This window comes from Orycteropus afer, unplaced genomic scaffold (genome assembly GCF_000298275.1).
Source record: "Orycteropus afer afer isolate SDZICR_OR568_19922 unplaced genomic scaffold, OryAfe1.0 scaffold00079, whole genome shotgun sequence".
NCBI classification, from domain to species: domain Eukaryota; kingdom Metazoa; phylum Chordata; class Mammalia; order Tubulidentata; family Orycteropodidae; genus Orycteropus; species Orycteropus afer.
In genome coordinates, this window is record NW_006921666.1 from 4669338 (window position 1) to 4693254 (window position 23917).

The 23917-nt window shown below is 44.4% G+C and overlaps 1 protein-coding gene across 1 annotated transcript in view; it reads right to left on the bottom strand.

Moving 5' to 3' along the window:
• Positions 1–23917, bottom strand: part of LRRC74A (leucine rich repeat containing 74A) — a 42028-nt gene that overhangs the window by 5415 nt on the left and 12696 nt on the right. The window contains exons 5-11 of the mRNA XM_007941411.1: positions 20804–20900; positions 15221–15270; positions 14766–14847; positions 7599–7684; positions 6926–7120; positions 3140–3235; positions 516–662 (exon numbers count right to left, since the gene is read on the bottom strand). Coding sequence (XP_007939602.1) covers positions 516–662; positions 3140–3235; positions 6926–7120; positions 7599–7684; positions 14766–14847; positions 15221–15270; positions 20804–20900 — 753 coding nt within the window. The remainder of the gene's footprint in view (positions 1–515; positions 663–3139; positions 3236–6925; positions 7121–7598; positions 7685–14765; positions 14848–15220; positions 15271–20803; positions 20901–23917) is intronic.

Below are 23917 nucleotides of genomic sequence, written 5' to 3' on the forward strand. Positions count from 1 at the left end.
GGGCAATCTACTTCTGTAGTGATACTGCCTCGGAAACCCAAGGAGGGGTTGCTATGAGTCGGGTCCGACTCGATGGCACATAACAACAACAACAACAACAGGCTTTAATCTTCATGGGAGCAGATCACCAGGTCTTTTCTCCCACAGAGCCACTGGTGGGTTTGAACCACTGACCTCTTGGTTAGCAGCTGGACATTCAAACATTATGCCACCAGGGCCCTTTATAGGTCCCCTACTAATGTGGAATCCTCAGGGGTCACTCCATCCTGTTCCAGACCCTCCCACTTCAACCAGTTCTCAGCTTGTTTCTTCCTCCGAGTGGAGCAGCGTTGTGGAGAACTCTGGTGTTCACAGGGGACCTTCCATGCCTGCAGACCAAGGGACTGAGACATTCCTTGTCAGAGAGGATAGCACAGACTCTTTGGGGAGGGGACACACTGGGTGGCTGACTTGGCGTCAAAGGCCAGCTTTCCCAAGGGTCCCTGGGGGCTCTGAGAGGACAGCAAGAGACTCACCTGGATCATCTTCAGAGGGTTTGTCCACAAGATGATGGTTTTCTTGGCGGAGAAGCCTTGTACTGATTTGTGGATCACGTCCAGCTGGGGGTGAAGGGCACACACCCCATCCAATATCTTCACAAACTGCTCAGACACCAGCACGTTCTGTGGGGAGAGAGGACCCGTCACAGGGCCCTGCCACTATGCCACCTTCCTGCTTGGACCAGCAGGCCTCCCTCTTCCACCCAAGCCAAAGTCGGGGTTGTTTTGTCTCTTCCACTTTGTTCTGTGGTGTGCTTTTGGGTTTTTCAGAGCTTGTGATTTGACTTTTCAGATTCTTTCATGATTTTGATGAGATGTTTTAGTCAAGTGCTGGTGGCTTGTAACACACTGTTAGTTCAGCTCTCCTCTCAGACGACGACCCTAAGTGTCTGTATGTGACGGATGAGTTACAACTATGGAGGTGCTACTGGTCTTTGAACAAATATTCTGAAATGTCCATGTATATGTGAGTGTTGTTCTTCTGAGCAGGTGCCGTGGGAAGATGGACCCCTTATTCCATCAATCCCCTCATGGTTCAAAATGAATTGGGAACTTCTTCTTTGGAAGTGAAGTGCCCTCAGAACGGGCTTATCGGCCATGGGAGGAAATGTGCTCTGTGAAGAGAGTTTGACTAAACCTGGCTCAACCTCCCTGATCAACCGCTGCATTCCTTAAGTGTGGTTCTGGATAGCTTTTGGCTTCTCAAAAGAATTAAACCTGTGCTTATGGACTGAAGACGTACCCCCTTGGTAGATATTCGAGAATGCTCCAGAAATCTACAATGGAGGAATGCTCACACCATTTAGAGTTAGGGCAGCATGGCTGACAACAGGGAAGAAAAGGCTGATTAAGACCTCTTTCTGCTGGAAGCCTTGTTATGCGGCAGCTGAGCACGGCTCATAAGTTTATACGCCATCTAGTGGCAAAACAGCACCACTTCTAAAGTTTTCCGAACGCTAAGGCAGTGTCGGGGTCTGCTCCTTCCAGCCCGCACGGCCGGCCGGGAAAGAAACAAAGGCCAAGGAATCTGAACCTGTGGCTGAGACTCAGAGGCAGGGCAGGAGGGGGTGAGGGAGCAAGGCAGCGTCCTGTGCTGCAAAGTCAGAGTGTAGGGTCGGGGGGGGGGGGGGGGGGGGGGAGAGGGTCTCAGGGGAAAGAGACCCATGAGCTGGAGAAAGAGCCTGGGCGAGGAGGAAGAGGCGAATGAGCAAAGGAAAAAGAAAAGCAGGTATTTTTTGTGATGTTTTATAATCTGTGGCAAATCCAAATCCAAGTTTTACTTATTGTTCAGTTCTAATGAGCTTGAATTTAAGTATTCAAAATATCACTGATATTGCAAGGCATTAAAAAACATTGTATTTGCATACATAAAAAAAGTGTAGAAGGGCTTTAGCAATTCTCCTTTAAGGAGCTCTAGTTCTCCAGAGTATGAGGCAGAAGCCCTGGGTTTATTCCTTGCTGGGTTTCTCACTTGCTGTGTGGTCCTGGTTAAATGACCTAACCTCTCTGTTTTATTTTCCTAATAAGTGAAATGGGAAAATGAAGAAGAGCACTCAACCTGCCTCTCAGAGTAGGGTCATATGTGCTGACATATATAAAATCACTTTTGGGGGAAAATATAAACATTTTAGATAAGCATACCCCCCCCCCAAAAAAAAAAAAAAACCAAACTCACTGCTATCGATTTGACTCATAGTGACCCCTCCATGGGCTTCTGAGATAGTATCTCTACAGAAGTAGATTGCCCAATCTTCCTTCTGAGGAGTGGCTGGTGGGTTTGAACCACCAGCCTTCTAGTTAACAGTCAAATGCCTTAGACACTGTGCCACCAGAGCTCCCAGATAAGCATAGGGTATTATTAATACCAGCTACCACCTCTATGGTTATTCAAGTCTATTAAGGCAAGAGTACCTGGCAGGGGTCTGAAGTCATATTCTGGGATTTTCCATGTTCATAAAGGCATTCTCACCCTCAAATACTATTCTGAGTACAGTAGGCCAAAGCCATGAAATGAAAATACAAGGATGTATTCTTTAACACCCATATTCTAAAACCCTGTGGTTCTGGAACCATTGTGGGATCCAGGGCCACCCATCAGCAAAGCTGACTGCAAATGACTTTAGTTTTGGGGTTCTCCTGCCTTCCTTTCTCCTTTTTCAATATCTCTCTTCTCTGCTATTCATAAGGTTTTCAGTGGCCAATGTTTTTCAAAAGTGGACCTGGCCATGACCTTCCTAGGCTGTCCTAGTCTAGAAGCTCTGCTGAAAACCTGTCTGCCATGGGTGACCCCGCTGTTGCTGGGAGCACTGGTGACATAGCTTCCAGCATCATGGCAACATGCAAGCCACCACCCTCAGAAGGTGTTCATGTCTTGAGATCCTGGGATCTGATAAATCATTTCACACTATCATGTTATTAACTAAATGGCTGCCCTTTGGAACAGACCCCTAGAGAGGGCAGAGATGTACCCAAAGGAGTGGCTCTCTCATGGAGCCTTTGTGTGAGGGCCTGTGAGGGGCAGAGGTGCTGGCACCAGCAGACAGAGTGGCATGGAAGCTGCCTCACTCTCTGATATGAGCAATTGTTATGTGTTCACTTACAGAAATGTCTATCTCTTCCATCTTGGATTTGGGGTTCCTCTTGATGGCCATGATAAGTAAAATAGCCCCCTCCATATTCAGAGGGTTCAGGAAAAGCTGTGAAGAAGAGATGAGATAGGAGGAGATTGAGTGGTACCTGGAGAGGCTAGCTCAGACCATGGCTTCATTTTTTCTCACCAAATCACAATCTCTGTCTTCCTCGCAGACTTCTCCATAAGTATTCATCTCCCCATACATCTGTCTATCCATTTACCTGTTCATTCATATACCCACCCACTCATCCACCTACCCATCCACCCATCCACCCATCCATCCATCCTCCTGTCTATTTCACTGCTTATCCATCCATCTAACCAATGTTAATGAGGGCCCGCCGTATGCCCATCACTGGGTTAAGTTCTGAGGGACAAAGGTAGACATAACAAGGTCCTGCCCTCAGGTAACTTACATTCTCATGGGGGGTGACAAGTAAGAAAGCAGGTGTCAGAAGTGTGATGACCGTAGTAATGGGGCACATGTGTGGAACTGTGGGAGCAAGGTAAGGGGTATCTGGTACAGGGGAGGGGATAACTGAGCTAAGCCTTGAAGGACTAATGGGGATCAGTGAGGTCTGAAGAGATGTGGAGGGACAGTGCCAGAGGAGGGAATATGATGTCCTCAAGAGGACAAGTGTTGGCAGGTGCAAGGATAGAAGTGGAAAAAGCATGTGGGATTTGGGCAACAGCAAATGTTCTGTGAGGCAGGAGGACGGAGAATGAGGTCACAGAGCTGGGATGGGCCCAGATCACGAAGGGCCTTGTGGGCTTAGCTAAGGAATTAGGATGTTATCCCAATGGTGCTGGAGCCACTGGGGCATAGAATAGAAGTCAACAGTAGGGCACATGGAGGCCAGTCACTGTTACTAGCCTCATGGCCTTGCATTCATTCCTTGACCACTTGGTGCCTGTCACCTAGGGCTTCTCTAAAAATTCAACAAATAAATTCAAGCAAACCATTCAAGAGTGCCTGGCACTTAGTCAGTAGCCAGTGGATGCTAGCCATCATTATCAAAGGCTTCCATCTATTTGAACACCTGCTCTGTGCCAGGTGTTTCCCAGGCTGTGACATGCTCCAGTGAGAAAAGACTAACTTGAGCTCTGCCCTTGAGGGGTTTAGCGTTTGGGATCTTTTGCCTGACTCACTTCCCAGTGGAATTTCTTTATTTTTCTGAAATTAGAGAAAGGTGGATGGAGCTGGATAGCAATCCAGGTGGAAAAATTTGATGTGGCCTCCGTCTATGACATGACTAAGAATTATGGTTTAAGCTTTTCTCTTTCAGTTCTAAAACAATAAAAAACCCAAAAACCTAAAAATATTAACTTAAAATTTATTCCATGGTTATATTACATATTACATTATCATTGTACAAAAGTTAGAAAAGAAATAGTTAAAAATGCTTTAAATCACTTTTATCCTACTAACCAAACACAGTCAGTTGCCATTTTGCTGAGGCAAATTTCCTGACTTTCAAAATTCAGGTTCTCCTTAAACCCTGGCTTCATACTACTACTGAACATTTTGATCAAAGATTCTATAGAAGAATCCTGATCAAAAGGGGGGAAATGCAGAACAGAATTTCAAATTCTTATGGAATCCAGACTTTTGGGAGTCACTGAGGTTAGATGAACCCATAAAACTATTGCCCTGAGATAATTTTTAAACCTTAACTTTAAACTAAAATATCCCCTGAAGTCTTCTTTACACCAAAAAAAAAAAAAAGCCCTTACTGCCCAACAATAGTTTAATTAGTAAGGAATGTCTGTTTTTAAGAGCTATCTGTTTGGGACTAAGTTGACAACAGCACCTTGAAAGATTAGATAGGAAACAGGATGCAGTGAGTTTATTCTAATGGGGGAGGAATTCAGAAAAGGAGGGGAGAATGGTTGCACAACTCGAAGAATGTGATCAGTGTTGTGAATTGGACATGCAGAAACTGCCCCTGGTGTATGTTCTGCTGTGTATATTCTCAACAGGAAAAATGAAAATAAATTAAAAAAACAAACCTTGCCTTCACTGGCCCAAGGCCAAGTCACTCACAGCCTGGGTCAGTGGCTCTTCTCTGAGTTACCTCTGGCCCCTCCTCCCTCGGCTGGGACTCTCCCAGCTCTCCCGGACCCGACCCGTCAACATGCTCTGCCCACCAGCTAGAAACCGATGTCCTCCTGTCACCTTGCCAGCTCTGAGGTAGCCATCCTCTCTGACGGCTGGCTCTTCTCCACTGATTCCTAACTCCCATTCTTCTTCCACCAGGGACCCTTTGTCTGTGGTCCCCCCAAAGCACCCTCATCATGAGGGAATAGGAGTTGCAGTGGAAAGCAAGGTCCAGCTAGCTTCCCTCTGCCTCTTGCTCACTTTGTGGCCTGAGCAAGTCACAGAGCCTCAGTTTTCTCATGCGACTAATGGAGCCACTTGTAGGTTTGGGCAATGAATGATGGGGCAGATATCCAGGCTTGTGGTAGGAGCCCCAGGAAGGGGAACTACTAACAGAAGTCCTCCTCTTTCACCTGTTTTCCAACTGCCCAGGAGCTTTTATGTTATAAATTAGCATCTGCAAGCAAATTAATTGACAATGAAATAGGTATTCATGCATTCACTTAATCTTCATTGGGCATCTACAATATGTCCAGCACTATGCTTGGTGCCAAACCAAATACCCCAAACCAAACTCACTGCCATTGAGTCAAGTCTAACTCATAGAGACCCCCAGTGGGTTTCCACTTCACAGAAGCAGACTGCCCATCTTTCTTCTGCCGAGCAGCTGGTGGATTCAAACCATCAACCTTTTGGTTGGCAGCCAAAGCCCTTAACCACTACACCACCAGAGCTTCTTTTATGCTAGGTGCCAGTGGTATTATAATGCGCAAAACCAAACACAATCTTTGTTCCTATGATGCGTTCACACTATGGAGGTGACAGAGTGAATCAAATAGTCACTCATATGCAGCTGTAATTAGAAAGTGCAGTAAGTTTGCCATGAAGGAAGTGAACGTGGTTCAGAGAGCAGATAACCGAGACTGAGGACCCCACAGGGTTCCTGGGGAACAGCTGCTTGAGCTGTGCTCTGAAGCTGAGAAGTCATTAAAGCTGGTGGGGGGAGCGAGGGAAAAGCACTGCAGGCCAAGGAAGCCATGTGGCAAAGACCCCTGGTGGGAAGAAGGCCGTGAAAGAAGACCAGAAAGGCTTCATGTGAGGAGCGGGGAGAGCAGGGGGATAAACTGAGGCGGGAAGGCGGGGGCAGGGTGGGGTCAGATCTGTGTTCACAGAGCACGGTCTGGCTGCAGGGTGGAGGAAAGACTAGAGGCAGCCGGGTGGGAGAAAGGAAGACCAGTTAAGAGATGACTGACTGCAGGGCAGCAGGTGACAGATGAGGAGACAAAGAGTTTACAGCAGAGTCGAGAGATTTTAATGGTTGGGGATTGGAATCGGGGCAGTGAAATCAAATATGCATGAACCGTTGCATGTGAGACAAATCTGCTTTGTAAATTTGCACCCAATGCATAATAAAAAAAAGAAAGAAAGAAAAAAGGGTATAAGTACATAGAAAGGATGAGACTGATTTTCCCAAGGATTCTCTCCACAGCATCCAGCCCTGTTACCCTGTTGCCCTCACCCCAACACACACACACATATGTGCATACACACATGCACACACATGCACATACACACGCACACACGCATGCATACATGCACGGCACACACAGACGGACACACACCGTGGCCCATTCCCAGCTAAGGTAAAGACTGTACCTTCAGGACTTTGAGGCTCTCATTGGACTCCAGTGCTTTGCTGATCTTGGCGACTCCGTCGTTGGTGATGCCATTGATGCTGAGATCTAAGTATGTCAGAGAGTTGTTGACTCTGATGACCTCCGCTAGGGCCTGAGCCCCGTCATTGCCAAATCCATTCATGGAGAGATCCAGTGTCTTCAGGGTCACATTAGCCTCCAGAGAGAGGGGACAACAGCACCAGCATCAGAGTGGCATATGTCTCCTCCACCGCACTAACCTTGATTTCAGTACCCTGCTGGCATTCAGACTGGGCTCTTGGTGGTCCTCAGGAGAGGCACATTGTCCAGATCTGTCCATATTCCTCCCGGCTGGGCTCAGCGTCCCAAGTACAGGAATTCCCTTTGTGTGCTGGTCATTCCTTACTTCCTAATTAAACTACCCTCTTGACGTGCCCCCAAAGATGCCACCCAGGCCCCAACAGGGCGACTCTACCTGGGTAAGATTTATACTAAACCATAAGGTGCGCCCAGGAGTTGTGGAAGGAAGATCGACAACATGAAGAGCAAGTTGATGAGTGCTCGTATGCCCTCATCAAGGGTGAGCATAAGGAATATATTCAAGATGATGGAGCCTAGGGCGTCCCGGCCATCCTCACTGGGACTCAACCCTCCCATTCAGGGGAGCGCCTTACCCGGAGACCATTGCACAAGGCCACAGCTCCCCGTGTGTGGATTTGATTCCAGCTCAGATCCAGCATCTGAAGCCCTACATTGAGGGCTGGAAGGAGGGGAGTCAACTCAGCATCCCTTACATCACAAAGAACCAAGTCTCAGAGTTCACAGAAATCCATGAATTGGAGACAAGGATTGCCCAGTGGTCATGCAAAGTAACATAGTGGGGAGCTATTTTTCTTCAGGTATTAATTTAAACCTCAACACTGGCAATGATGTAAAACACTCCTACTTACATTGCAGGTGACAAGTAAATGGGTACAATCTGTTTGGTGAATATTATCTGGTCACAGGCGTTTTCCTCATTAAATGTGCACACCCTATCGCACAGCAGTATCACTTCCAAGACTCTACTTAAAGGACACTGTAGAAATGGGAGGAGCTACATGCTCACAGATTTTTACCACAGCATGACTTATAAAAGTAACATCCATGACTTCCAGAGGCAGGGGTGTGTTGTTTGTTTTCCAATTGCCGTCCAGTCAGCTCTAATGCTTGCTGATCCATATAGGTCAGAATAAGAACTGTGCTCGACAGGCTGGAGGCTCGCGTCCTCCCAGAGACACCTCAGAAGTCAGGTCCATAAAATCAGCCATTAAAAACCCCGAACAGCACAGTTCTCCTGACACACACAGCGACACCGTGAGTTGGAATTGACTGAGTGGTAACTGGTTTGACGGTTCAGTATATTGTAAACACCTATCTAGCAGGATGTTAGGCAACTGTTAAAACAGGCAGCGGTACCATGGAAAACCCTGTGGCCCTCAGTGTCATATTTCCTGTTGGGAGGCTGTGATAGGCTTACATTCTACTGGGTCCTTCCCAGGAAGACTCAGGGTGCAGCAGTGGCTCCAAAATTTCTATCCACAGTTGGTTGGAAGTGGGCAGCCATTAGGCTCGTCTTGGAACTGTATGTAACTCACACTTTTTTTTTTTTTAAACTTAAGGATGCTCTGGAGTTCTGCTGGCATAGTGCCTAAGGCACTTGACTGCTAACCAGAAGGCTGGCGGTTCAAACCCACCAGCTGCTACACAGGAGAAAGACAAGGCAATGAGGGTGCCATTTGAAGGAGAGGCTAAGGTGTCTTTGAGCTATTACTGAATGGAGGGACTTGCCTTTAGCCCTCAGGCCCAAGAAAAATGTACTCTATTTATTTCATTTCATTTTATTTACAGTGCACTCTGTACTGATCGTGTCTCTCTCTGTCAACCACCAGATGGACTTTAACTGAAGTGCACCCCACCTTGTGTCAGCTGGAAACAAACTTCCATCTGTCTTCTCTAGCTCCCTCCCTCCCTCCTCTTAACCGACCCTGATTTCTTCCCTCACTCCCCTCTCTATTTACCCTGGTTTCCTCTTTTCTGCCAATTACCTCTTACTTAAGTTGTATCTTGCACACTTACATCTTTTAAGTGGTCATAAAATTTAAATTCAAATTATCATCTCACCACTTCAGAGCTGGTGACCTTGGAGGTTAATTATTCTGTCCTTTCTTCTCTTCTTTATCTTTAAAATGGAGATATTCACCTGTGTTGGGAGCTCTGGTAGCATAGTGCCTAAGGCACTTGACTGCTAACCAGAAGGCCGTGGTTCAAACCCACCAGCCACTCCTCGGAAGGAAGGTTGGGCAATCCTACTTCCATAGTGATACTGCCTCGAAAACCCAAGGAGGGGTCACTATGAGTCGGGGCCGACTCGATGGCAAATAACAACAACAACAACAACAGGGTTTTTGTGAGTATCCATGTGAAATGTCTGTCGTGGTGCCCCTCACATTCCACTGCCACCACTACTAGTCGCCATGGAGTCAGCTGTGACTATGTGCATCAGAGCAGCATTGTGCTCCATGGGGTTTGCAGGGGCTGGTTTTGTGGAAGTAGGTCAAGAGGCCTTTCTTCTGAGGTACCTCTGGCTGATCTCGAACCTCCAACCTTTCGGTTAGTACCTGGACACATTACCATTGTGCACCACCCAGGGACACCTACCTGTAACTGCTTAATAAATGCTAGCTTTAATAATAATGAAAATAGTTCTAAATGCTGCATATACAGTATGAGTCTAACCATATTAAAGTAGGTGTGGTCAGTCTCAGTTTACATGTATGACCTCAGTTTTCAAATGGAGACTCAAACTGCCCGACTGTTCCTGGGCAGTTTCCCAGCACTTTCCTCGTGTATTTGCTCCTTCCTCCTAAATACTCTTTTATAAACTCTCCTCTTGCCTCAAACCTGTCCCCCTCCACCATACTCTGTGCTAACCATCGATCTTGCCTTGCATTGCACTGTGAAGATATCAGCATATGCTAGGAGGGCCCTTGGCTTCCAACAAGAAATCTACCAACCTATCTGCACCTGTCGCCACTCTTGACCTCCTACTTTTTCAGTGATAGAACCATCCCTCCTGATCTAAGGCCATCCCTCTCTCTGGTTCTGGATGCCATTGCCTCCAGCCTTTTCATGGACTTTGCGTCCATCCTTAAAAACCACGCCTGGACTCTATGTCTCTCTTCTTCTACACCCCTTCGTCTTTCTGTTTCAGCCTTCTTTGTAAGACTTCTGGAAAGAGTTGCTGATTCTACATCTTTGCATCTTTGCAACTCAACTGACTCCAGCTGGGTTTCCATGCTCATCCATTTCACTAAAATAGTACTTGTCAAGGTTACTAATGTCCTGGGGCCACTTTGCTGTCTTCATCTCCTTTGACCTCTAACTAAGCAGCATTTGACACAGCTGGCCATGTCTTCCTTCTGTAAATACCTCCCAGACACCTCACTTTCCTGATTTTCACCCTATTCCTCAGGCTCCTCCTCTGTGAACCCTGAAAATGTTGGCATGACCCAGGATTTGGTGCTATGATGACCCATCAGCTTTTATGCCTAGGTGATCTCATCTTGTCTCATGGTTGTAAATACTTCTGTATGCCTGTGACTCCCAAATATCTGTGTCCAGTCCTGACCTCTTCACTAGCTCTAGATTTACGTAGCAAACTGTCTACCTGACATTTCCGTTTAGCTGTTAAATGGGCAACACAAACATTACATGGCCAAAATGGAAAACTTGATTTATAACTCCTGTCTCTCTCTCAAAAGGAGACCTGACAGCATAGTTGTTAAAGCATTTGGCTGCTAACCAAAAGCATTTGGCTGCCAAAAGTGTGGCAGTTCAAACCCACCAGCTGCTACACAGGAGAAAGACAAGGCAATCCATTTCTGTAAAGATTTACAGTCTTAGAAACTCCATGGGGCAGTTCTACTTTGTTCTATAGGGTTGCTATGAGTCAGAATCAACTCGATGGCAGGAGGTGGTCCTCTATACCTGTTACCTGAAATTTCCTCCATTTAAGTTAAGACACCACCACCCAACCAGCAAAAATAAAACCAAACTCACTGCTATCAAGTCGATTTGACTCATAGCGACCCCTTCTTGGGTTTCCGTGGTGGTATCTCTACAGAAGTAGATTGCCCAATTTTCCTTCTGAGGAGTGGCTGGTAGATTTGAACCTCCAGCTTCTGGTTAGCAGTCAAATGCCTTAAGCACTACGCCACCAGAGCTCCTTATACCCAACCAGTAGCTGATAAAGAATGCATTGGAGGACACCAATGGAAGACGGGAGACAGATTCAGAGGCTACTGATTACTTCAGCTGAAGTAAAATAACTATGAGTCAATCTTGATTTCTACCTTTCCTCACATCAGCAAGTCCTTTTGGGTTTACCCCAAAATATGTTCTGAATCCATCCATTCTTCCTGTCATCACCTCTACCCTTAGTCCAGGCTTGCCTGGCCTTCCACAATAGCCTCTGAATCTGTCTCCCTTCTTCCATTCAGTCCTCCAATGCATTCTTTATACAACAGAGAGAGTAACCCTTCTAAAAGTGCAAACCAAACCATGTCCCCCTCCCACTTAACATCCTCCAGTGACTTTGAACCCACAGATAGTAAAATCCAGAGTCTGTTCCTGCTGTGGCCCGTGAAACCCAGGCCCCTGTATGACCGAATCCCCTCTTTGCTCCCTGTGCACTCTGCTCCAACCACACTGTCCCCCATGTTCCTCAAACATGCCACGCTCTGCTAGTTCCACCTGGAATGCTATGACTCCAGAATTTAGCACAGTTGTTTCCTTTTTGTTATCCAAGTCTCAGCAAAAGCCACCTTCTCTGTGGGTTTGTCCCTCACTGTTCCATCTAAATTAGTATTGGTGGTTCGGTGGCAGAATCCTTGCCTTCTGTGTGGGAGACCTGGGCTCGATTCTTGGATGAGGCATTGCCGTGTGTTGCCATGATGTTGAACAGGTTTCAGCAGAGCTTCCAGACTAAGACTAGGAAGAAAGGCCTAGTGATCTACTTCCAAAAATCAGCCAATGAAAACCCCATGCATCACAAAGGTTCAATCCACAGCCAATCAGGGGGATGGCAGAGGACTGAGGAGCTACTGTGCATGGCATCGCTGTGACTGGGTAGATGGGTGGGGGTGACTGCATGGCAGCTAACAGCAACAACAGTGCTCCTGCCAGCTAGTAGCATTCACCTCATTTCTTTAGGAAAGAACATTTAGGTTGCTTCCACTTTTTTCTCTTTTATAACAATGCTGCAAGGAACCTTCTTGCACATTTCTCTGTGTATGTGTGAGAACTTCTCTGAGGCACGTCAAGGAAAACTCCTGGATCATAGGATACCTTTTAAATTTTAACTAAATATTGGCAAATTTTTGCTCTCCAAAGTGCCTTCACCTAACAGCTTGTGATACTCCTGTTTCTTCACAGTGCCCATAGCGTTTGAGATTCACTGGCCTCAATGTTTTTTGCATCTTTGGTAGATAAGGGGAATCTTGGTTTAGTTTACATTTCTCAATCACTAAAGAGGTTGGACATTTGGTTATCTTGCTGGCCATATGATTTGACTATTGTTCTACTAGGGTACTTACTTATCATTGTCTAATTGAGCCACCCACTGCCATTGAGTTGACTCAGACTCATAGCAATCCTATAGGGCAGAGTAGAACTGCCCCATAAGTTTTCTAAGGCTGTAATTTTATTATTATTATTTCATTTTATTGTGCTTTAGGTGCAAGTTTACAGAGCAGTTTGTTTTACATTCAACATTTCGTGTACATTTAGTTTCACTCCCCAATCACCATCCCCAACCCAACCCAGTCTCCTCCCCTCCCTGCCCAGTAATCCACCCTGCCCCCCCCCCATGCCCGTCATAGTTATGCACTCCTGTGTGTCCTGCATTTCCTCCATGCGGATATTGTTCCAAGGCTGTAAATGTTTATGGAAGCAGACTGCCTGCCTCATCTTTCTCCCATGGAGCAGGTGGTGGGTTTGAACCACGAATCTTTTGGTTAGAAGTCAAATGCTATAATCACTGCACCACCAGAGCCCCTTAATTAATCTATACGACCAAAAATAAACCCCAAAACCACTGTCATCAAGTCGATTCCGACTCATAGCAGAACCCATTGGGTTTCAGAGGTGGTATCTCTGTGGAAGTAGATTGCCCAATCTTCCTTCTGAGGAGTGGTGCCACTAGAGCTCCTTTAATTAAACTACAGGATTTTTCAATCAATGTTTCGAACACTAATCCTTAAGTCATACAAATGTTGCAAATATCTTCTCCCTGTCTGTTACTTGCCTTTCAACTTTGTCCATGGTGTCTTTTATTGTACATAAATTTTAAATTTATTGTTGTCAAATATATTACTCATTTTTGTTATAGTTTACGCTTACTGTGCTGCATGCATTTAAGAGCCTAGGGTGGTGCAAACTATTTGCACTCAGGTTTTTTTTTTTTTTTTTTTTTAACTAACCTAATTGTTGGTAGCATAGTGCCTAAGGTGCTTAACTGCTAACCAGAAGGCTGGTGGTTCAAACCCACCAACCACTCCTCAGAAAGAAGATTGGGCAATCTACTTCCTAAGTGATTCTGCCTCAGAAACCCAAGGAGGGGTCGCTATGAATCGGGTCTGACTTGAGGACACATAACAACACAACAACAAACGTTGGTGGTTCGAACTCACCCAGTGGTGCCATGGAAGAAAGCCATGTCAATCTGCTTCCACAGAGATTGTTGTTGACGTTGTTATCAAGTCATTTCCCACTCATGGCAACACCATGTGTGCAGAGTAGAACTGTGCTCCATAGTGTTTTCAAGGCTGTGACCTTTGGGACCTGTATCCAAAGTTCCTCTGGATGGGTTCAGACCATCAACCTTCTGGCTAGTAGCTGAGCACTTAACAGCACCACTCAGGGACTTCTTATAAACAAGAAACCATATGGGCCAGTTACTTCATACCACATGGAGTTATCATGAGTTGGAATTGACATGATGGCAGTGGGTTTTTGGTTTTGTGCTGCAGTTAGTAATCCATAACCTTCCTGAGTTACTCCTAGTTATTTTCTGCTTGTTTTTTTAATCACTTTTTTAAAAAAAAATTTTTATTGTGATTTGGGTGAAAGTTTACAGAGCAAATTCATTTTCCATGCAATAGTTCAGACACATTTTGTTTCAACATACTGACTATAATTCCCATAATATAACAGCTCTCTTCCCACTTCCTCCCTGTGGCTACCTTTTTCCTGTGTCCGTCTTTCCGATGCGTTCCTGCCCTCTGATCTATTTTCCTGTGCAAATACTGCCTTTCTCATCTCCCATGGTTTACTTCTCTGAGGACTGTACCTACCTGGTGTTAAATGTTCACCTTATATGCCTATCTGTTGTTTGGCTGGAAGCCATGAGAGCGAGTTCAATTCCAGACCCTAAGGGTGACTAGGACTATATTCTTGGTGTGTGTGTGGGGATGGGGGTAGGGGGGTGGAGGGAGGAGGTTCACCAGTCTCTATCAGACCAGTAAGCCTGGTCTCTTTAATGCTTTTGAATTTTGTTCTGCATTTCTCTCCCACTTTATATCTAGGATCTTCTCCTAATCATTTTAAAGTTTAACTTCCCACATCCAGGAGTTGAATCCATTTAAAATGCACTTTGGGTGTAGTTCTCCTGACTTTTATAATCTGAACATGCAATAACAAAAAAAGAAGGAAAAGCTAGTAGCAGGGTGGTGGCGGCAGCTCTGACGAGAGACCCTCCCAGGCCCCTGTCCTCACGGCCCTCCCTCCACGTGGGGATTTACCCAGCATCAGTCCCAGCTGCTCTCCTCCCTTGTCAGAGAACTGATTGTGACTGAGATCCAGTTTCTTAATTCGGTAATTGAACTGGAGAAAGAAACAGTGGAGAGAGAGAGAGATGATTTTTCTCTTCTGTCTGCAATTATCTCCTTACCAGGCAGCAGGACAAAGGGTTCCCACACACCAAAATCATGGGGGCCAGGGTGCTAAGACTGAGGGCAATTTCCTATTTATTTTCTTATTCATTATTTGCTCAGCTGTTGATGGCTGCTGGGAGAATTTAGTGCCACCCAAACAGGCTCACCGTCTACTGTGGCTTTTGCCAGGATCAGCAGGTCCAAACACTCACTAGCTCCCCTGAACCATGCCAGTGGCCCCACTTCACTATGCCCACAACAGCCCCCGCCCCCGGTCTCCTAGGACATTCCCACAGGGCTGCACTGTACCCTTCACTTCTTACCGACATGGCTTGGCACAACAACGTTGCAGATTCTTCCTTGAAGGTGTTTCCTGCAGCAAGGAAGGTGTATTAGCAATCCACTCCAGACGACCCGTTCCCCTCCCCACCCAGATCCTAGCCCTGCCAGTCTTTTCCCTTAGCACAATCAGATTAGAAACATGGCGAGCATTCAGAGCAAATATCATATAGACTCAGAAGAAACGCAACAACTATTGACCGTCTTCTTTCATTTCTCTGTTCTTTCTGCCAGGACTGTCTGGAAAGTTCCAGGAGTTGGTACTTCATACCCTTGGCATCCGTTGGCAGCACCAACTCCTAGCCTAGTGCCTGAAGTCTGTAACATTATAAAATTGCTAATATAACATCTAAGTAGCAGGGCTGAGACGAGGGTGAGGAGAGTAAGGCAATCACCTTGGGTGCAAAATTTAAGGGCACCAAGAATCTCAGCAATCCAGATAAATAATGTCTTAGGGTAGCATTCTTAAAAAGCAAAAGTCATGCAAAAACTATGAGGAACAAAATTGAAAAATTTTAAAGACAGAATCTGACCTTGCACTTGCCTAACTAGGTCTTACTCACCTCACCCTCATCTCATCCCCCTCAGATTTTATGCATCATGATTTTTTAAAAAAGTTTTTAACATTTTTATTGTGGTGACATAAATGAAATGAAACATTTCCACATGTACAATTCAATGATATTAACGACATTCATCATGTTGTACAAAATCACCACTACTTGTTTCCAAACTTTTTCATTACCGTTAACAAAAGGTCTGCATCACTTAATACCACCCCCATGCTTCCTTCACCCACCTTCTTCAGCTGACCACTAATGAACTTGGGTCTCTGCGCATTGGCCTGTTCAGAATATTTCAAACAATAGTTGTCTTTTGTCTGAACTTGTTTCACTCAGCATAGTATTTCAGAGTTCATCCATGTCATAGCATGTATCAGAACCTCATCTCCCTTTATGGTTGTATGGATGGAACACATTGTATTTACCCATTCAGCTGTTGATAGACACTTCGGATTTTTCTCCCTTTTGGCTACTGTGAATAATACTGTGATGGACATTGGTGTACAAGTATCTGTTTTCATCCCTGCTTTTGGAATTGCTAGGCTGGGAGCTGCTGGATCAGAAGGTACTTATACGTTTAACTATTTGAGGTATTGCCAAACTCTTTTCCACAGGGGTTGCGCCACTTTATAAGCCCACCGGTAGTGGATGAGGGTTTGGTTTCTCCACACTCTTGCCACACTTGTTATTTTCCATTTTCTGGTCACAGCCATCCTGTTGTTGTTGTTGTTGTTATGTGCTGTCGAGTCAGACCCGACTCATACCAACCCCCCCTTGGGTTTCCAAGGCAGTGTCACTACGGAAGTAGATTGCCCCATCTTCCTTCTGAGGAGTGGCTGGTGGGTTTGAACTGCCAGCCTTCTGGTTAGCAGTCAAATGCCTTAGGCACTATGCTACCACAGACATCCTCGTGGGTATGAAGTGGTATCTCATTGGGGTTTTGATTTGCATTTCCCTAATGACTGATGACACTGAACATTTTTACATGTGCTTATTGGCCATTGATCGTAGATGTTTTACATTAATTTTTATTTTAAAAAAAATATTGTGTTAAGATAGTGCTTATCTTGATTACTGAGTTGTCTGGAGCCCCCTTACAAACGTTTTGTGACTGAGGCGAGTGCCTCCCTCCCCTCACTCTCCTGCCAGCCCTGTCCCTGCTAAGCAGTGGTGATTTCTGGAAAATAAAAGACACAGAGTCTTGTGCTCAGATTTTTCCTTTGATCCCTGAAAAGAGCAAACTGTAGAAGTTCTCAGGGAAAATGAACTAAAAACTCATCCATTTCTCTTTACTTAAGGGGTGTTTGGCAGTTGCTCTAGAATTCAAGAGATCCACGTTTACCCAGGTAATTTTTATAATACTTTAAAATTAAGGCATCTCGTTGTAGTCTTTAATCTTCATCAGTAAGTGCTGCAAGTCCTCTTCACTTTCAGCAAGTGTGTCATCTGCATATCACAGGTTGTTAATGAGTCTTCCTCCAATCCTGATGCTGTGTTCTTCTTCATATAGTCCAGCTTCTCAGATTATTGGCTCAGCATACAGATTGAATATATATGATGAAAGGATATACAACCCTGATGCATACCTTCCTGATTTTAAACCATGCAGTAAGTATCCCCTTGCTCTGTTTGAAGGACTGCTCTTGGTCTATGTACAGGTTCCTCATGAGAACCATTAAGTGTTCTGGAGTTCCCACTCTTCTCAATGTTGTCCATAATTTATTATAATCCACACGGTCAAATGCCTTTGCATAGTCAATAAAACACAGGTAAATATCGTTCTGGCATTCTGTACTTTCAACTAAGATCCATCTGACAAACAGCAATGAGATCCCTCGTTCCATGACCTCTTCTGAATCCAGCTTGAATTTCTGTCTATGTACTGCTGCAACCATGTTTAAATTATCTTCAGCAAAATATTACTTGTGTGTGATATTAATGATATTGTTCAATAATTTCAACATTCTGTGGGATCACCTTTCAAATGGGCACAAATACAGATCTCTTCCAATAGGTTGGCCAGGAAGCTGTCTTCCACATTTCCTGGCATAGATGAGTAAGCACCTCCAGAGCTGCATCTGTTTATTGAAACATCTCAGTGGATTTCCCATCAATTCCTGGAGCCTTGTTTTTCTCCAGTTCCTTCAGTGCAGCTTGGGCTTCTTCCTTCAATACCATTGGTTCTTTATCATGTGCTACCTCCTGAAATGACTGAACATTGACCAATTCTTTTTGGTACACTAACTCTATATATTCCTTCCCTCTTCTTTGATCTTTCTTGCATTGCTCAGTACTGGTCTTATATAAAAAGAAAATATCAAACCAAACTCACTGCCATCAAGTCAATTCAGACTCATAGCAACTCCCATTGGGGTTTGAGGTGGTAAATCTTTGCAGAAGTAGATTGCCTCATTTTCCTTCTGCAGAGCAGCTAGTGAGTTTGAACTGTCAGCCTTCTGGTTAGTAGTCAGATGCCTTAGGTACTGTACCACCAGAGCTCCTTTGGTCTCATGTACTGGATTGTTTAAGGGAGCACATTGCTCATGGGTGATAATGTTTATTTTATAAGCCAATCTACCATTTGGCTGAAAGGTGACTGCTAGGAGTAGCTTCAGTTCCAAGTTCAAAGGTCAATAGCCTCAGGGATTCCTGTAGTCTGTATTGATCCAGTAAGTCTGGCATTTTTAGGAATTTGAATTTTGTTCCACATTTATCTCCTATTCTATCAGGGACTGTCTACTGTGTACCTGGTCAGAAAAATAGGTAGTGTTGTGTTAGCTGGGCACCATCTCCTTCTGATCTCAAGCTAGAAGAGGCCGTGGCTTATGTGGGCTGTTAGTCCTGTGGACTTGTTACTTCTTTGAGTCATTCTCTTTTGCTCCAGACAAGTAGAGACCAATAGTTGGAAATTAATTTTTAACTTCACAAAAATAGGTGTAACTTTATATTCAGTAATTTTACTCCTGGATCTTTCTAGACATGCAAGAACATATGCCCAAAAGATGCATGCACAACAAAGTTCTTGCAATTGTTATTTGAAAGACTGAAATATTGAGTATGACCTACATGCCCTCCTCCCAATAGGGAAAAAAACAAAAACAAAAAAACAAACTCGCTGCCATTGAGTAGGATCCAACTCATAGTGACCCCTCCTTGGGTTTCCAAAGTGGTATATCTACAGAAGTAGATTGCCCAATCTTCCTTCTGAGGAGTGACTGGTGGGTTTGAACTGCCAGCCTTCTGGCTAGCAGTCAAATGCCTTAGGCACTACACCACCAGAGCTCCCAGAGGAGTGATCCAGCCAAACACAGACTACTACTCAGAAGGTCAAGAGAATGAGATAAACCTACTTGTTCTGTCATGGAAAGAAATCCATCATCTATTTAGAGTAAAAAAAGGAAACCTGAGAATAATAACTGGCAGGTAATAGCATTTATGTTAAAAAAAATATGCAAACTCCATTTCTGTATTTTCTCTCTCAATACTTTTACGATCTCTTTGACTTAGGTATTCTCACTCACATATATTCAGGTGTGCACTTATTTTTATTTACCTTGCTTAGGACTCACTAGGATCCCTGTGTCTGAGAATTCATCAAGTCAGGAAATAGCTAATACGTGTTCACATATTGCATCTCACCCATTCTCTTCCCCTTCTGGAACTCCCATTAGACATATTTGGATCTACTTATTTTCTCTTCCATGTCTACTAACCTCTCTTTTATATGTGACTAATTTTCAATTCACCTATGTCTAGTAATTTGCTATTGAACTTATCCGTTGAGATATTAATTTCCATGACTATATGATTTTTTTTTTTCCTAGAAGTTCTATTTGTTTTTTGGGTCTTTTAAATAGTGTTTTGTTCTTTTCTCATGTTTCTTTGTTTTTCTAATATTATTAATCATATTAATCATACTTCTCAGATTGGTGCACTGTATCTTAGTTTGGACAGCTTTAGTTAACTAATAAGGCCCTTACTTAGTTTGAGTGATAAATTATATGAGTACTCTATTGGTAGTCTTTATCTTCTATTTTCTGAGGTTTCTGAATTTGACAGAATCCATGATGTCTGTTTCCTTGTGCATTTTACAAATTTAGACTATAAGCGCATCTTAGTGAAGCTTTATCGTGGGAATCCCTAGCAGCCTGGGGTGAAAGTGTGTCCCTCCAAAGAGGTTTCATGTTTGTTTCTCTTGCATGTCCCAGGATATTATCAGCACAGGGCCACTTTTCAATGTTAATTTCATTGTTTATGGGTTCCAGGACCCTTCATACAGTATGAATTCAAATCCTAAGCCTGATTAAGGGCATGTCTGTGGTTACTAGAATTCTCAAGTGACTTCCCCCTCGCTACCACCCCAGTAGAAGAAACAGAAAACAAACCAATTTTAAACAGGTATATAATAGAGGGTCAAGTAGTAATAAATGTTGTAAAGACACATCCAGCAAGGAAACAGGACAGAAGGTGATGGTAACGGAGAGATGCCATTGCAATAAGGTGGTTGGAGAAGTCTTCTCTAAGGAGATGACATTTGGGAGGATACATGAATGAATGAGAGATTAAGCTACGCAGAAATTTGAGGGTAGAGAATTTCAAGCTATATTTCAAGAGGGAAGCCTGGGTGCAAGTGAGATGGCAATGTGTGTTGAAGGAAGAAGGAAGCCATTGTGGCTGTGGGGTGGGAGGAAGGAGGATGGGAAGGCTTTGGCAGGGGTAGACGTGTTCCTTGGAGAACAGAAGGACCTGGTCTGGTTCACTCAGACCCTGCGTCCTCTCCAGAGGTGTGTCTAGGGTATGACAGGTATGGCACGTGCCCTGAATGCCACTGGAGGGGGCCCAATGAGCAGTTTCTATTTGCCAGCCTTAAGAGAAGATTCAGCAGCTTAGAACTAATTGCTGTAGGCTGTATTTTCCACAGGTTCAGCCTCTGGGCCAGCTCCTTCTGCCCTTCCCTCCCTGCAATCCCCAAATATCCTCTCTCTCTTCATTCCATGGGCTCACCTGAAAGCTGAAGGTTCCAGAGTGAAGAGATATTTCTCTGGAGAAAGCCAGCGATGATTCCGGCTCCCTCCAAACCAAAATCATTTCTGGAAATATTCTAAAAGTCAAGGAAACACTAATGTGTGTAAAAACCCCACTGCAGGGCCCTCATTAACAAATGAAGTTAGGGTCTTGATACTTGAGGCCTGCACGGAGGGCGTAGGGTTGGGGTAGGGAGAGGGGCTTGAGGAAGGACTGGAAGGACTGAGGTAGGGGGAAGATTAGAGAGCAGGGAAGCCAGAAACTGGGTTCCAGACCTGCATCTTCTAGTGTCTCACTGAGACCCTGGGGCTGGTCTGTTTCCCCTGAGGTTGGCTTCAAGGACTCCCCACTTTCCTAATTTAGCCCTGGTACTCAAACAAGCAAACAAAACACCAAACCTAGTTGCTATAGAGTTGATTCCAACTCACAGTGCCCCTATGTGGTTCAGAGTGGAACTGTACTCCATAGGGTTGTCAATGGCGATGACCTTTCAGAAATAAATCACCTGGGCTTTCTTTCAAGGCACCTCTGGGTGGATTTGACCTCCAACCTTTCAGTTAGTAGCTGAGCACATAATGGCTTGCACTACCCTGGGATGCCTTAAATCAACGGCCATCAAGTCAATTGTTACATATTGTGTTCTGTACTTCTGTTGTGTGCTGTGAAGTTGAGCCCAACTCATAGCAACCCTACAGGTTAGAGCAGAACTCCTCCAGAGAATTTCTTAGGCGGTAATCTTTATGACAGAAAACAGCCAGGTCTCTCCTATGGAGCACTGGTGGGGTAGAACCGTCCACCTTTTGGTTAGCAGCCCAATGCTTAACAATTACGCTACCAAAATTCCTTCCTAGTACTTTAGATACTCACTGCTGACTCATGGTTGTTGTTGTTATTTGCCATCGAGTCAGACCCGACTCATAGCAACCCCTCCTGCTGACTCATAGTGACCCTCAATAGGTTTCCAAGGCTGTAAACCTTTACAGAAGTAGATTGCCCCATCTTCGTTCTGTGGAGTAGCTGGACTTACTGACCTTCTGGTTAGCAGCCAAATGCCTTACCCACTACGCCACCAGAGCTCCTTAGTACTTTGTTGTTAGGTATTGTAGAGTTGTCTCTGACTCATAGCGACCCTATGCACAGTAGAACGAAACACTGCCTGGTGGTCCTGTGCCAGCCTCGTGATCCTTGCTATACCTGAGCCCATTGTTGCAGCCACTATGTCAATCCACCTCATTGAAGGCCTTCCACTTCTTCATTGACCCTCCACATTACCAGCCTTCTCCAGGGAATGATATCCTTCTGCAGGGAACTGATCCTTTTGACAACATGACCAAAGCAGGTGAGATGAAGTCTGGCCATTCTCGCTTGCAAGGAGCATTCCAGCTGCACTTCTTCCAGGACAGATCTGTTAGTCCTTTTAGTAGGCTATGGTACTCTTAGCATTCTTCTCCAACACCACAACTCAAAAGCATCAACTCTTCTTCAGTCTTCCTTATTCATTGTCCAGCTCTCACATGCATAAGAGGTTATTGAGAATACCATAGTCTTCAAGGAGACATCTTTGCTCTTCATCACTTAAAAGAGGTCTTTTGCAGCAGATTTGCCCAATACAATATGTTGTCTGATGTCTTGATTGCTGCTTCCATTGGTGTTGATTGTAGAACCACGTAATATGAAGTCCTTGACAACTTCAATCTTTTCTCCATTTATCGTGAAGCTATTGGGCCAGTTGTGAGGATTTTTGTTTTCTTTATATTGAAGCATAATCCATACTGTAGATTGTAGTCTTGAATCTTCATCAGTAAGTGATTCAAGTCATCCTGACTTTCAGCAAGCGAAGTTGTATCATCTGCATATTGCAGGTTGTTAATGAGTCTTCCTCTGATCCTGATGCCATGTTCTTCTTCATATAATCCAGCTTCTTGGATTATTTGTTCAGCATACAAATTGAGTGAGTATGGTGAAAAAATATAACTTTGACACACATCCTTCTTGATTTTGAGCCATGAAGTATCCCCTTGTTCTGTTTGAATGACAGCCCTCTGATCTATGTATAGGTTCCTCATGAGTACAATCAAGTGTTCTGGAATTGCTGTTCTTTTCAAGGTTAGCCATAATTTGTTATGATCCACATAATCGAATGCTTTTGCATAGTCAATAAAGCATAAATAAACATATTTCTGGTATTCTTTGCACTTAGCTAAGATCCATCTGACATTAGCAGTGATATCCCTCATTCCACGTCCTGTTCTGAATCCAGCTTGCATTTCTGGAAGCTCTCTGTCAATATACTGCTATAACTGTTTTTGAATTATCTTCAGTAAGATTTTATTTGCATGTGATATTAATAATATTGTTTGGTAATTTCCACATTGTGTGAGATCACCTTTCTTTGGAATGGGTACAAATATGGATCTCTTCTAGTCAGCTGGAAGTCTTCCAGATCTCTTGCCATAACCAAGTGAGTGCCTCCAGTGGACATCTGTTTGTTGACACATCTCAATGGGTATTCCATCAATTCCTGGAGCTTTGTTCTTTGCCAACTCCTTCAGTGAAACTTCACCTTCTTCCTTCAATACCATTGGTTCTTGATCATATGCCACTTTCTGAAATGGATGACGTCAAAACCAAACCAAACTGACTGCCATTGAGTCAGATCCAACTCATAGTGACCTCTCCTTGGGTTTCCAAGGCACTATCACTATGGAAGTAGATTGCCCAATCTTGCTTCTGAGGATTGGCTGGTGTGTTTGAACTGCCAGCCTTCTGGTTAACTGTTAAATGCCTTAGGCACTATGCCACCAGAGCTCCTGAAATGGATGAACATCGACCAATGCTTTTTGGTGCAGTGACTCTGTGTATTCCTTCTATTTTCCTTTGATGTTTCCTGCATCATTCAATATTTTGCCCAATAGAATCTTCCAGTAGTGTAACTCGAGGCTTAAATTTTTTCCTCAGTTCTTTCAGCTTGAGAAATACTGAGTGTGTTTTTCCCTTTTGGTTTTCTAACTTCATGTCTTTGCATATTTCATTATAGTAATTGGCTTTGTCTGCTTGAGCTACTCTTTGAAATCTTCTGTTCAGCTCTTTTAT